General features: G+C 36.4%; 1 protein-coding gene across 1 annotated transcript; it reads left to right on the forward strand.

The window, feature by feature from the left end:
* Window positions 1-3,759: 3,759 nt before the first annotated feature.
* On the forward strand, window positions 3,760-5,975 carry LOC105227138 (20-hydroxyecdysone protein). The gene has a single exon (XM_011206347.4). The coding sequence runs from the start codon at window positions 4,055-4,057 to the stop codon at window positions 5,693-5,695; it is 1,641 nt and encodes a 546-aa protein (XP_011204649.2). The 5' UTR covers window positions 3,760-4,054; the 3' UTR covers window positions 5,696-5,975.
* Window positions 5,976-16,594: the final 10,619 nt, after the last annotated feature.

Genomic DNA, 16,594 nt, shown 5'->3' on the forward strand with positions numbered 1-16,594 from the left:
ATAAGTATGTAATTAAGAATGCACCGAAGCGCTTGGCGGATCACTAAAAGCTTTGCAGCTTATTAGTCGCCTGGGTGGATGGTCATTTGGTCAGGTCGTTCCTTTTGAAAGTCTCGCTCATTTGTTGTGTGTCATATCAGGCGATTTGCATACGCTTGGTGATTTTCTACGTTTGCTGCAGTAATTTTCTACACTTTTACTCTGCCGGCGATATGCCGGTCCATAATGCAAACGAGCTTACTTTCCTTTCATTATACTTGAACCATTTAACGGCCGTACAAGTGACACGTACAAACATGCAAACATATGAACGGATGCATGCAGTCGTAAATGAAACAAAGCTCACAGAGCGACGCTGTCATTAAAGCAATCGCCGTAAACCGAACGAAGACCGAAGCCGAGATGCAAATGCACATAGTACCAGCTGCAGCAGCATAAACTCCATGAACGCTCGCATCACCTCAGCCACTAATGAAAGTAAACACGAATGACCCCAATTAACAGATAGAACTCTCGAACTCACTTATGTGATGCAAATATACAGCTGAGATGAATACATATGTATGTACATAAGTATGTGTTGTCCGATATGCACATGGTGACATGCAGCGGTTAGTTAAATGTGCTAATATACTCCCAATAGCCATATCTGTATGTATGTACGCACTCATTGTTACCATAAGTACTAGTGGAAAACCTGAAACCTGAAAACGGCTAGTTGTGTGGCTTTGTAAAATTAGTGACATTGGTGGCAATCGTAGACACACCTGCACAATGCAGCGGTGCAAGAGGGCAAACGTAACAGAAAACTGAAAGTTGAAGCATAAATTTTTGTAGAGAAATGGGTCAGTGTACCTAGAAACAGTTGTAGGTAGGTATGTATATTTAAGTGAAAAGGGATATTTTTGAACTCACATTCTTAGATTGTGGTTTATCAACGAGGACAAAGATCATCCGTGAGTTTGTTATATGACGTATGCGAGTACAAGACATTCACTTCCATAGGCTTTCGCCATAATTGGAAGAACAAAAATTTCAAGCAATATTCTTCTTCTTAATCAGAATTCTTTCTGAGTTGGAGTTGGTAACATAGATATAGACTTGCGATTCAACTAAAAGAAACAGACCTTTTATAAGACCGCCAATCGTTCTTCCTTTTCTCTGCTTGGCGCCAAATGGAGATTCCAAATGCAGCCAGTTCCTTCTCCACATGGTCTTTCCAACGGATTTGAGGTCTTCATCTTCATCTGCTTCCCCCGGCGGGAACTGCGTCGAATACTTTCAGAGCTAAAATGTAGATGCCAATGATCTAAATATCGTGCGCCAGCAGCTGTACATTCTTATAGAAGATTTTACCTTCCCGATTCAACTTGAATTATTGTATTTTCTTCAGGAGTAGATTGAAGAAGTCGCACGATAGGGAGTCACCTTGTCTGAAACCTCGATCAGTCTCGAACGGTTTTTTTAATCTTACTGAATATTTTTACAAAAATGAAGATATGAGTGGCAAGGCAGACAAACTACCGTACTCGGAGGGCTATGCAGAACAGGGAAACTATCAAGTACAAGTAGTAAAATTTTTGTTCAAGTTGTGTTAAACTTGTGAAAGATATAAAAAATTTGCTTCTCTGGGGAGGGGTTATACCATAATGCCATATCCCTAAGCAATACAAGTATTACCGCTAAGTAATAGGTTTTGTTATGGTTATGGACATGGCGTTGTATCACTGGCACATGGCACCGCTAGATTAAGGCCTAAGGTCTATTGTGCCTTCTCTGCAGTCACAACGACTCACTTAATTGGTAAAATCCAATATACTGCTAGGTGCTATTGTGACGATCTGACTCCTATTTGTAAACATGGATCCAAGGGCCTTTAACCTGTGTCTACAGACTGCTGTGCTGTGTTAATTAGCTGATATTCCGAAGTTCCTAGCTCCATGTCGCAGAAGCTGCAATTCGTACAAGAAGCTAGACCCATGTTTGGTACGTGCTTCTGAGTTGCAATGGCCAGTGTAGAAGGCAACAAGTAGTCTGAGTTCCTCCTTGATCCTTGCGGAGCAGCACTTTTATAGTATGGGGACCAAACGCAATGAACGGTTTGGGTCCCACCATATGGTGGATGATGCGGAACGTGCGAGCTCATCAGCCAGTTCATTCCCTTTCATTTCTGACCGGGCACCCGGATAACGTGTACCAGGTTACGATCTGATAAGCTGTCCAACAGTTCTATACACTTCTGCACCAAAGCGATTTGATCTCGTATGCTCGTATGCCGCTTGACTATCGCTGAGCATAAATATACGTTCATTATGATAGTTGCGTTGGAGATTTATCTCTACGCACCGACTTCGAATATTTGACACCGTTTAACAGTTTGACAGTGATAGCGAAATTTTGCGAATTTATTGAAGAAAAACATTTTTAAATTACTCAGGTTAGGTAAGATGGCGGATTCCTTGGCATGGCGGATAATCACACTTGGACTGCAATTTGTGAAGGCAGGCGAAAAATTCCTGTAGTTTGATACCAGCTATCGGTGAATCGCTCTCAACGCTTGCTGAGTTGGATCAGCAACGAACTACAAGAAACCAACGCAGCTCCTACCCGCACCCATCCGAAGGTACTGACTCTGAAGCAAATGTGTTTCCTGCAATATCGCTGTAGACAAGCACACAAACAAGGCTAATCATAAAATAATTCAGTCAGCGAACTCAAGGCTGATATCGCTGCTCTACTATCTGAATGGACAGTTTCCATTCTGGAGTGTTTAGGAAGCCTAAAACTCGAGCTAAAGAATAAGTAAGTCTACATATCTGTTGACAATATCGAATTTGCTTTCTGACCATGATGCAATCAAGCAGAGTGTCAAATATTTTTCTTAGAATTTCTCATTAAATTAGGCCGAAAAATTGTTGAGCAAATATAGTTTTAAAATAAAATCACTTTCGATTTCCAAAAGCAACAACTATTTGATGGATTGATCTAATATTTATTTACTAAACGACATTTTTCTCAAAGGTTGATGTAAAGCAGCACATTAATGCAATATCAGCGAAATTGTGTTTGCATCGAACTCAGTTTTGGTATTGATTCCGAAAGAATGTAAATTTCTTATTAACCGTTATTGATGGCACGAAACTTTCATCAACTGATATTTTAATAAAAATAATCGTAAAATTGAATGGAAATTGGTACAAAGCCATACTTTTCGCTTCTTAAATACAAAGAATTTAAACTGAGTATAAATGATACTTAGTAAATACATACTTATCCCTTAAAGACTTGCCATGATATTCTTATGGCGATGTTCTCTGCAAGTTCGAAATTATTTGCAAACAATCAAAATTAAAGTATCATTGCTTTATGCCCTCAACGAAGATGTAACGATCAATGCTGTGCTTGTGCTTTCCGCACAATACCTAAATGCTTCCTCTCACGCGATGCAACTTCCTTGGATGGCAAAGACTGCAATGTCAGCGAATGCACAAAAATACTAACAATACAGGTAACTAACGATCGTCATAAGCCGACCACATAAGTGGCTAAGTAATCAGTTGCCGGCAAAGACGTTTGGGCTACAGCTTTGGCGCTGCATTGGCTCTCGCCATATGGCTTGGCTACGGCATCAGCATGTGAGAGCGCCAGAGCCGCAACGGGGCGTTGCTGTTGTCATTGACGTTGCGTCGCGGGAACTGCGTCTGCGTGCCATGCCGTCGTGCAAGCGGTGCGTCGAGTATAAAAGCGCCGCGGAAGCAGAAAATCAGACAGTTTCGGCCGTGCGCTGAAAGTGAAGCAACATTTGACGTTTCGATCTTATTTCAATTTGTTTGGATCTCGCCTTTGTTCGCTCCATTTGGCTGTTTTGGGTGTAGGCGCGTTTTGGTTAAGAGTGAAATTGTTTGCCTAGCTGTATTTATGTGTTGAAACTTGAATTTGCTAATTAAAGCGTACACTTAACCACAAATATTGGATTTGCATTCAAGGTGATTGTTGCGACCAAATACCAACTGATTAACACCTTTTAACAAGTGATAAATTGCGACAAGTGAAAATGCGTTTAACAAAGCTCGGCATGACGCCCACTGTCTTGCTGTTTCTCGTTGCCAGCGTGCAAGCTGGGCTGGTGCATAGGCAAAATCGCAATGCAAATTCAATTGCAGCGCCCGCTGAGGAGAATCTGATACCGGTGCAGATTATACAAGATGGTCAGCAACTGGAAACCGCGCAGATTAAGACTCAACCAGAACCAATTGAGGCTAGCGACAGTGCACAATCGAAAACCAGCGTAGAAAATAACGCAGCTCCCGTATCCGAAGTCATCGCTGAAAAAATCGCAGAGCCCATTGAAAGTGCAGCTAATGTGCAAACCGCTAATGCTTTGCTTAAAAGCGAACAACAAGAGGATGAGCAAATTATTGAACAGGAAATCAAACAGGCGATATTGGATGAGAATCGTGAGCTCTTGCAGGCTGTGTCCATTGCCGAGAAGACAGCGCCAATACAGGAGGCCAAGGATCCGCAACAGTTACTGGATCAAGCGCAGGAAATTAACACCGAACTGAAGGACGGTGTACCGGCTGAAGCCTACGAAGCCGCTGCCGCATATTTCAATGCACCTGAGGCTCCTGCCACGGAGCTGAATACCGCCGATGAAGTAAACAGCAACGATCAGTTGAAGTCCGAATCATTGGTCATCGACAGTTCACCTGCTGAGTCGCAGAATGCTGTTGCTGTGGAACAGCTGGTTTCCAATGAACCCATTGTGGTTGCTGCTGTCATTGCTGATGAGCCTGCACCTGCCTCTGTCGACCAACTGCGTCAAGTAGCAGCTGTTGCCGGTGCTACACAAGCTACGCCTACCCAAACCACAACCCAACCGAACTTTGTCCAACAATTAATACAAAATTCGCCGCTTGGTCAATTTTTCGGACAACTATCCGGCCAACAACAGCAACAACAGTTGGCTACACCGGGCATACAAGTGGCTGCTGATCAGCCTGCTACACCCGCACCAACACTACCCGGCTTTCTGAATCCTCAAAACGCTATAACTCAGGTCCAAAATGCCGCACAGAGCGTTGCAAATGCCACCTCACAAGCTTTCCAGGGCGTTCAACAGTTCGCCAATAATTTGGGTACACAATTTCAAAACACACTATCGAGTTTGAGCGGCCAACCGCAACAAGTTCAGCTAAGCACAGCCGATGCAACCACACAACGTCCTCTTGGTCCCATACAGTCGCTGATTAGCAATTTCGTCGGTGGCAACCAACCAGCTGGTGCAGCTGCAGCCGCCGGTGCTACTACCAGTCCCGCTCAACAAGGACCTTTCCAAGGTATTATCAGCTTTTTACAGGGCGGCAATCGTCCACAAGCTGCTGCCACAAGTGGCACCGTTGTGGCTGTTGCACCCGCTCCAGCTGGCTCTATTATACCTGCAGATCCGGTACAGGTGGACAACAAAGTGGACGAGGTGAAAACCGATGAGTTGACAAATACAGTGGCAGAGCCAGAACAGTTGCCAGGAGAGGAAGGTGGCGAGGTTGATCAATCCGACAATGAAGTGCGAAACAGCGCCGAAGTTGGTCTCGACTCTCTGGAGGATAACAATGCGGATCAGTTGATCGTGGTCGAAGACGACGCAAGTCAGCAAGGACGCAAGAATGTTGAAAAGGCCGAGAAAGCAGCATAGATGGAAGAAATGCGCTTATTATTAAGTACTACGTGTATAAGCTCTCAAAGTCAATAGTTTCCGCATTGCCATTCCATAATTCCTTGTACAACAGTGATTATTGAGTCACTTATAAAGCTTCATTCGACAAAATCATTTTCAAACCATTTTTCCATAAAATCCTTATTTTAATTTATAAACTTAGTTTTATGCGCGATATCATTGTAAGCTCATTAAATTCTATTTATTTCATTCATGATTGTAATTTTAATAAAAAAAAATAAAAGAAATTAAATAATTATTTAAACTTGTTATTTACTGAAAAGACAGAAAAGTATTATAAGAGTTTGAAAAGTTTAATTTATGCATACTAGTAAGTGTGGTCCGTAGATGGGTTAAGCTTTCTCATTTGACTTATTACTTGAAGGTAGAAAATGATTGAACAAGAAGGAAAAACTACCTAAAGTCGGCAAGAGGAGCGTAGGAGGAAATTTCTTTTTGCTGAAGCCAAAAAATATATTTAAGTTAGTATTTGTCAATTTCGCGTATGAGGATTAACTAAAAATCTACATAAAATAATAAGGAATTGCTAGTTACGGTTGCAACCGAACATTTTATACTCAAAGAGAGTTTCGGAATATATTATGGCATTAGGGATATGAAATTAGACCGAGGGCTAGACCACTTTCATTCATCTTTATCACAAAATCACGTAATGGTTATGCATTAAATTAGGTAAACTTCATTAAAATATCATACTTTTTGAGAAACATAAACGGTTTAAAGTGAAGTGAATAGTCGGAAAACACTAGTCGAACTCCATGGCCGATATATACGGCATAAGGTTTGTTAGTATAACGAAAATCATTATATTTAACTTATAGAAGCTGTGCTATGTTAATTCGTGGACCGATATCCAAAACACTCGGCACGTTAAATTAATTTTACAACTTAAATTGACCGTTATGTACGAAATATGGCCAATCATAGAAAGCTAGAGAATTTTTAAATTAGGTATATGGGAGTTAGGGGAAGTCGGACACAATTTCTTCCAATTTTGATTTTCATGGCACATTAATATCAGTAAAAGACGATTTCGTTAAGTTATCTCGCTTTTTGGGGTAAGAGTGAAGATGTTAGCGTGGCCCGGCCCGCAATAGATTCAATAATATATGTATATCCCAAATCATTAAAGTTAAAGTGAAGAATATGAAAATCGTCAGACAAGTGTTAAAAAGAGGGCTCGTGGGTAGGTCGAATAATTGGTGAATATTTTGCAATTTTGAAACGCGTTCTTGTTCGACTCGTCCCGATAAAGCTGAATTTTTTTCAAAAAGGGTACCGTAAACAAGTCTCTTTGGACACTCTTGATTGTGCAAATTCCGATCCCAAATTCATAAAGAGCATTAAAACTGTCGATGAGGCATGAATTTATGTGTTTAGATGCAAACAAATCAACAATTACACCGGTCAACACGATTTTTGGGTCTGACATCTACATGTTAAATTTGAGTTTCTCCTATGACAAAAATAAGGGGAAAATTTTTTTTTCCGGTTAAAGTTTTGCTTTCGTAGAAATTAGAGCAATTTTTTGATTTTTAAGCATGAAATGACTGATTTTTATATAATATTTTTTCTACAATTTCACTATAGATTATAATTAGAAAACTTTTTTTTAGATAGAAGAGTCGTTTTTATTCAAGATGTGTGATAAACAATAATATATATGTAAAATAACTAGAAATTATAGTCTAAAAGTGAATATTTTTTGTATTTCTTTTATGCTCATATGAGTATATACTTAATATACTTATCGATGTAGATCAGCCCAAAGCAAACTTTAAAAGCTAAAAATTAATATTTAAGTGTTTTTCAATGTCTAGAATCAGAATCCAAGCATGAGAACAGAAACCCATAAAAAAATTTTGTTTTTGTTGACCGGTGTTATCGGAATGGAACCCGTTTTTGTATTTAAGATACAACAAAATTCGCTGAAGAAGCTGAAGACCATCCCAAAAAGTGCTTATAAAAAATATTTCGAGGACTGGAAAAATCGTTGGCATAAGTGTATTACATCTAGTGGGGATTACTTTGAAGGCTACAAAATAAATATTGATGAATAATTAAATATTTTAAATTTTATTTACACATTTCGGTACTTTCTTGTCATTTACATATTTATTTGTTACTTCCTCGAACGTAATTGCAACACCTACGTTGATTTTGCAAAAAAAAGGCCTCCATTAGGACCTTCTGCAGGAATAAATGAATAACGTATTTCCCTGGTGTGGTTCGAACGTTCTACGAGTACATACAGTCCCTTCCTTCTCCTAGCCCAAATACGTAAATTGCCTTTTACTATATTTCGATATTAGAGAACAAAAACCAATTTTAATCATCGAAAATCGCTTGTTTTTTCAAAATATTCCCCGTTCAGGCTTATACTCGTACACTTTAATGCGTTTGAACCAATTGTAGAAGGACTTGTGCCACTCTGATTGAGGTACATAGTATATCCAAAACATGCATTTTAAACACAACATACGTTGACCACTTAGTTTATTTTTTACGAACGGGAATGCCATAAAAATAAATTTTTCGGTGCTAAGTCAGGACTATACGAAGGATGACTCATCAAATCAATGTTTTGAATGCTCAAAAACGCAGTTATCTCGGTCGATGTGTGAGAGCTAAAATTGTCGTGGTCGGCGGTTGGTTTTCCTAATTTCTTGAAAGACAACTGGCAAACAAAAGGTTGCGTACCAGCTAGAATTTTCCGTTCTGCATTGTTCCAGTGGTATGGTTGCGACATGTCCAGTCTTTTAAAAAACAAAGAGGCAACCATTTGCTTGGAAGTTCTTCGTGCACGAACAGCTTTTGTTGGACTTGGTTCATCTTGAAACACCCATACAATTGGCTGCTGTTTACTTTCGTGCTCATGCACGATGACATAGACGTGTTTCGAAGCACCGTTATTGTATTTTTTTTGTGTTTCTCTCGATCAATGGGCATGAGCCTGTTTTTGAGCGATTGACAAATTGCGAACAAATTTTTTTATAGTCAAATTCTCACTAATTCCTATCTCAATCTCACCATGGGTCACATGACGAACTTGCAATATCAGTGTGCATTTCATCACACATTCATCACATTGACGGTCTTCTTTAAATACGTCTTGGAGTGATTGAATTCACCATACCATCGATAAACACTGTCCTTGGTGGAACTTCTTTGTCAAAAATTTGATTAAGTTCATCTATGCACACTTGATGAGTTAATCCATTTCGAAAGTTGTATAAAACAATCATATAAAAATGTTCGGGATTTAATGCCATTTTTTTGGTCGAGAAGAATATTTTAAGTTACTGTAAACATCGCAAATAGCGCATGTATTTTAGACTTCACATATCCTCACAGGAAAAAGTTTAACGGTGTAATATCACACGATCTTGGTGGCCAATCGATCGGCCCAAATCGTGAAATTGTCTGCTCACCGAAGTGTTCTCTCAATAAATTCATTGATTGATGCGATGGGTGGGAAGTGGCAGCATCTTGTTGAAACCAAATGTCACCAAACTTCAATTTTAGGCATCAAAGAATTTCATGAACTTTTTCCATAAATTTACTTGAACTGTAACTTGAATATGGCTCATACGTAACTTGAATATGGATGACGAGACGAACTGAATTCGAAAATATTTATTTTTGTTTTGAAAAAAAAAAATTATCAAAAATATTGTATATGAGTTAGCATTCATCCTACATCATTCATCAGACCCTTTATACTATTACAAAAAAAAGTCGGAATTTATGTATACATTTTTTATACTTTATTAAATTGTTGTAATTATTCTCATATATGTATATTATTTTTATTCAATCACTTATATGTTAAGGTGGTTTAGAGCAGGTAGAGTTCAGATTTGCAATATAAACATACAAACCAAAATGAAATCAGTTACATTTGAAAAATGCCAACTCATAAATCGTTGAAATCTAAAATATTTGTCTAAGTATATTTTACAATAGTACAGTTTAGTATATGTATATAGTAGGTATATGTATGACAGCATGGACTTTTATATGTATGTATATATTCGTATATATATGTAGATAATGGATAATGTAAATATATATGTTGCTATGTAAGTTATGGCTTTGTATATAGAAAAGATGACGCAGAATTGGGCTTTGTTGCTAGCAAAATATAAGAAAAATGCATAAGTAATAGTTACAGATTCATGACAAATAATTTGCTTTAATTGTATATGATGCTTTTTAAGATATTTAATAAATGTGTGAAAAATAGGTAGATTTCAGATGGAAGCCATTGACCGTATAGATAGATTCGTCTAATTTATATGTATTTTTATGTCGGATGTCGAATATTTATAAATGTTGATGAGTATAATAAACTTTATTTAATTAAAAAAGGAATTTCGCGATTTTTTTTTATAAAAAATGTGTTGTAAATAAATTTGACGAAACTTCCAACTAGTATATTATTCAACGAATTTCGAAGTAAACGTAAAATTAGCGGTATTTTCGGTTAATTACCAAATACTCTATAAAACAGCCTAAAAGTATGCAATGTCTAGAGTTATAGAATTCTCGTTGCAAAATTATTTCCCAAGCGACATCAATTTGCACTATGGGCTCTTGAAAACTTCCAAGAAGATCTGAGCAATCTGAAGTCATCCAGAAAAAACAACAGTTTGGTGTGGTTTGTGGGCCAGTGGAATCATGGGTCCATATATCATCAAAAATGATGCCGTTAAAAACGAAACCGTCAATGGGGACCGTTATCGCGCTATGATAACTGACTATTTGATGCCTGAAGTTGAACCTTGTTATCTCGACGACATGTTTTTTCAACAAAACGGCGCCACTTCCCACGCATCGCATCAATCAATGGATTTATGTATTGAGAGAACACTTCAGTGAGTTAAATTTTTTCTTGTGGGGATATGTAAAATCTGAAGTCCATGGATACAATCCCGATACGATTTAGGCCTTGGAGTAAAATTTCGCACGTGTCTTTCGCCAGTTACCTGTCGAAATGCTCGAACGAGTCATGAAAAATTTGACTCCACGGATGAACCATCAGAGACGTAGCCGCGACCAACATTTGTGAGAGATAATCTTCAAAAACTAAATGCCGGATAATGTTATTTCGAATGATTATAAGCATTCCCCAATAGTATTGAAGTTTATGTGCTTTTTTCTTTAAAAACGTAGAGAACCTCGAAAGGGATCACCTTTTATTATCAGAGTGACGAACTGAGCTCACTTAACCGTGTTTGCCTGAATACAAGCGAACTATTCCTTCACTTTTTGAGATATCTATCTGAAATTTTTGCTCACGACTTTTCTTCCCCCAAAAAGCCACTTATTTTACGGCGCGACTGATATCGGACCAATATATCATCTAACATACAAACTCAATGATCAAAATCAAATTTTTGTATGAAAAACCTTTTTATTTAAGCAGATATCTTCACAAGATTTAACAGGGATTATTCTTCAATACAACACTATAAATATTTGAGAAATTTTCCAAATCACACCACTTAGTCCTATAGCTGCCACACAAACTGAATTTGTATGGAATTTTTTTTTCTTGTGACGTGTAAAACCGAAGTTAACGTTTTTGCTTGTTTTTACTCAGGTTATTTGATTAGTGTGCGTCTAAATTGTGAGCTTAAGAAATTTGGTGTGGTAAAAATTAACTAAAAAATTTTTAAATTTTTGTGCGTATTAGTTTTTGTAATTTTGATAAAAATAGAAAATAAATAAAACAGTAAAATTAATAATAAAAATACTATCTAACTACGTTAATATTGTGGCCGTAGAAATTATAAAATTTTAATGCTTGAATGGTTTGCATAAAAATTTAAAATTAAAAAAAAAATTAAAATTTTTTTTAAAACTTTTTAAAATTAAAAAAAAATATTAAAAATTTTAAAAATTAAAAAAAATTTAGTTTAATAAAAAAAAAATTCCGATCACTCTCTAATTTCTAAGAAATTATAAAATTTCAACGCTTGAATGGTTTACATAAAAATTTTAAATTAAAAAAAAAATTAAAAATTTTTTTAAAACTTTTTTAAAGTTAAAAAAAAAAATATTAAAATTTTTAAAAATTAAAGAAAAATTTTAATTTAATAAAAAAAAATTCTGATCACTTTCCAATTTTTAATAAAATTGATTCTCAAAATTTTGTCATTTTAACGATCGTTTTCAGTTACACCCATAATTTGTCTGTAAATCTGCAAAATAACACACTGTACTAAATCTGTAGCGCCTGCGCCTGAAAGTATGCAATACCAACACGAAAAATTTGTACCCAACTTGGCACTATACTAGACACCTGGTGTGTTTCGCCACAAAATATCTGTTTATTTTTATAGGAACAGCTAAAAAATGCGTCTCATGAGCAAAAGACAAAATTATCTCAATTGTTTTTTAATGAAGAACTAAATTTTTTATAAAAATCGGGAAAAAATAGAAAATTCTCGAATATTTTTTTCATGAAAAACTAATTTTTCTTATAAAAATCGTTTGCTAGACTCGTTTAGCATTATAGTTTAATCTGATTAAATGTATGTATATGAGTGTAGGTGAGTTCTCATATGTATGTATGTATGTAAGTATGTGTGCATTAATGCCAGTACTCTTAGTAATGAAGCCGTTACATGATTTGTTTGTGTTGCTTTACGTATGATGCCAGGTGAATTCCACGAATCCGATGGACATACATATGTAGGTATGTAGGTATGTATGTATATAAGAATAGTTGCAAGTGTATATGTGAGTATAAGTTCAAACGCATGTATATAAATTTACTTATGTAAATATGTTTTGAAAACCAAATAGGTGCTGAAACAAATTGAAAGACAAACATTGGGAGAGGTATCAATTAATTGCCTTACTTCATTTGAACACCAATTTCATTTTACAATTAAATATCGCTTGCTATATTTATGCAGTTATATTAATTTATACCATTTACATTTATATGTTGTATACTAAATATGCATTTAGGAGGCGATTGCAAGTAAATATGTATGCACGTACAATATTATATTATTCTCTTGAGCAAATGCTACAACAATTTTCTTTTTAGTTGCAGGCTTTGGCATATGTCAGCTAAGTATTTACTTTGGTATGATGGGTATGCGTGTGTGGCTGTGTGTGTGTGTATATACGTATATAAGAAAAACGTTTATAACTACTAAGTCAAGGTATACAATAGGAAGGATTCAATACGCACATTTCGAGCAATGCAAGCTATTTGTTTTGTTTTAAAGGTTAGCGTTTTTTCTATAATAAGTGTTTTTTTTTTATTTTATTTTTCTTATCTGCGTTGCTAATACATATGTGTTGTAGTTGTAAACTAATTACTGCTTACTTCATAGGTACATCTGAAAAGCCTTTACCGATACTTGTATACATGTGCATAAACGTACACACATACATAGCTAGATTTTGTGTGTGTGTGTTTACAGTTACAGTCTACTAACTAAGTTGAAGGAGTTTACTAATTGAGCATTTTTGGATTAGGTAGCTACTTGCATTTCATTTAATACATTTTTGTTTTCAAAACGAGCATTACATCAATAGATTTCCACACACAGTTTAACATACACACAGATACTTACGTTATTATGGAAATGAAAATGAAAACGTACAATACTCGCATTTCGTTTGTTTGCTTAGAGTTCTTGCGCCTAAAGCACTTCACAGTTATTTTTTTACGATTTCGTAATTTCTAATTTATTCTTCGCACACCGAATGTATGTATGTAAATGCAAATTCCATTAATACCAAATACTATTACTAGTACAAATACGGACGCTGTTGCGAGTTTATATTCAATACAAACCTATACTTACACGTCTACCATGAATATGTGTGATTGTGATTGTATATGTTTGTGGTTTTTGCTTTTGCTTTTTTTTTAGTTGATATTGCTTTACGCCATTTACACGAGTTATGTGTGCTGCGGATATGAAATTTTTTATATTTTCCTGATTTTATTAATAATAGTGATAAATATAGAGCATAATGGAAAGTTAAACGAGTCTTGACACGCAAATGCTTGCAAGCCAATATTGTGTAAACATAAAGTTAGTTTCATTACACTATCCTCATATTTTGCTTAAGTTCTCACAAAAGAGTAACAAATTTAGTAATTTAACTGCTCTTAAGAAAATGATGTGAGTAGTTTTCTTTTAAAGTTACGGCGAGTAACAGAAGGTTTCAAGACCGGAGCAAACTCTTGTAGAACCCCCAGAGGTGATCTGATGACTCATGCTCTGAGCATCCTGAAATTATTGAGGGAACACTTCTCCAGCCTGGTGAATAGCAGCGAAAGCATAACACCTGGAGATGGTGAACCCGATTCCCCAATTGATGATCATGGTGCAGACGTTCCATTGCGCGACCACGAAAAGTTCGAATAGCAATTACCTTTCTGAAGAACAACAAAGCGGCGGGAATCCATTGTATATAAATTCTTTCATTATCTCAACATTTGAAAAAGCAATTGTGGCTCGTTAAAATGGGTATAAAGTAGAAAATATCACTTGGAACCTTAAAAAGGAAAAACTACAAACAGAACGATTTCATTCATATTCAAAGATAAATCACATTTTGTTTATGAAAACATTTAAATATCATATAGATTGACTAACAGAAACGGCTTAAAGTCAGCTAGAAAGCAGGAAGTCATTAAATCGGTAGTAAACGGGCTAAGAGCAGGTCTGAACTGACTGCGCCAACTTGTGTCATTACTCCAGTATATTCGGAAAAATATGAAACTCAACTACATACATAGGCTGCTATATATATTTCTGGACTAGGCAACACTAAGTGTTGCCAGGTGCAATCTGACATTTCCATTGGAAAGTTTGACATTTTTTAGCATAACATCACTCAGAACGTTTTGTCATTTAATCGTGAATTGTTTTATTTACAGGGAATTAAAAAAATCATCTCGGCCAAAAAATGGAATTAACTCGTGAACATTTTCGTGCGATCATTTTTCACAACTTTCGACGTGGATTATCACGACAAGAGTGCATCGATGAACTAAAATCTTTGTATGGCTATGAAGCACCATCCTATAGCACTGTGAAAAACTAGTACAACGAATTCAATCGTGGCCGACGCTCGCTCAAAGACGAATTCCGTGAAGGTCGTCCAAAAACAGCCGTTGTGCCAGAAAACATCGATGCCGTACGTGAACTGATAATGCAAGACCCTCATGTAACATACCTTCAGATAGAGGCATGCCTATGCATTTCTCCCACCAGCATACATTCGATATTGCATGAACACCTGGCCGTAAAAAAGGTTTGTTCTCGTTGGATCCCGCACAATTTGACAATTGCTCAAAAAAAGGCTCGTGTGGATTGGTGTAAAGAAATGCTGAAAAAATACGATCGCGGTGCTTCAAAAGACGTTTATAAGATCGTCACAGGTGACGAATCATGGATCTATGCTTATGAGCCCGAAACAAAACAGAAATCGACCGTCTTCCAAGACGAGCCAAATCCAACGAAAAAAAAAACCATTTTCGTTGATAAATATGCCTATTTTCATTATTAGGCCAGAAATATATATAGCAGCCCTCGTATAAAGATTTCCGCCACTTTGATTGAATTTAGGTCAAATAATCAGTTAATATTTTAGACATAATGAAGTTTTGTTTCAAAAATTTTTTAAAAACGGTCCAAAATCCCCCTAACTCCCACATTCCTGATATAATAATGGTTGATTTCAGTCGATTTACAATTTTGTCTTACAATAATTATGGAATTCATATATATCGGGTAATCGAAAAAGTCTTTTCGTATTTCTAATCAAATTTCAACTTATTTTTTTATATTTATAATGAACGTTAATGAACCAAATATGTACCATTTTATTCGACCACTTTTTGCTATTTTTCCGCTAGAGACATTACTCCATCAGTGTAAAAATGTTCTGATTTCTCGGCGAAAAACTGCGACAAGTAATTTTTACAGGCTTCTCTTGAAGCCAACTTTACTCCATTAAAGGAGTTCTGCATTGATCGAAACAAATGATAGTCCGATGGTGCTTGAGGGCTATATGGTGGATGCATCAAAACTTCCAAGCCAAACTCTCCCAGTTTTTGCCGAGTCATCCAAGATGTGTGTGGTGTAGCTTTGTCCTGATGGAAAAAGAAGCATTTTCTCAATTTTTTCCGTTTTTTCGTTTGCTTGCTTCAATCTCATCAGTTGTTGACAGTAAAATGTAGAATCAATCGTTCGATTAAGCTGGATTAGCTCATAGTGGATGATTCCTTTCCAATCCCACTAAACACTCAGCATAACCTTTCGAGGCGTCAATCCTCGCTTTGCAACTATTTGTTCAGCTTCACCACGCTTGAGTCATAATCTTTTACTCATTATTGTCGTATTTGATCCACTTTTCGTCTTCTGTTGTTATTCGCTTCCGAAATGGTTTGATTTTATTTCGCTTCCGCAAAGAATCGCGGATGTTAATTTGGTCCAATAAATTTTTCACAGACAATTCATATGGTACCCAAAAATCGAACTTCTTTTTGTAATTAGCCTTTTTTAAAAACCGTTTGATGATGAATGTTAAGTTCTTTAGCGATGTCATGGCTGCTTATGTGATGGTTCTGGTCAATCTTTTCCATAATTTCATCGACTTTTTCAACGATAGGTCGACCAGAGCAAGGTGCATCTTTCACATCGAAATTTCCAGAACAGAAGCGAGCGAACCATTGTTGTGCTGCACGAACTGATACAGCATCGTCTCCGTAAACTTCACAAATTTTATTGGTGGCTTGCGTGGCATTCTTTCCTTTGTTATACAAAAATTTCGAAATATAGCGAATTTCTTCATTATTTTCACTTATTTTTGAAC

Source organism: Bactrocera dorsalis, chromosome 5 (genome assembly GCF_023373825.1).
Source record: "Bactrocera dorsalis isolate Fly_Bdor chromosome 5, ASM2337382v1, whole genome shotgun sequence".
Lineage (NCBI taxonomy): Eukaryota > Metazoa > Arthropoda > Insecta > Diptera > Tephritidae > Bactrocera > Bactrocera dorsalis.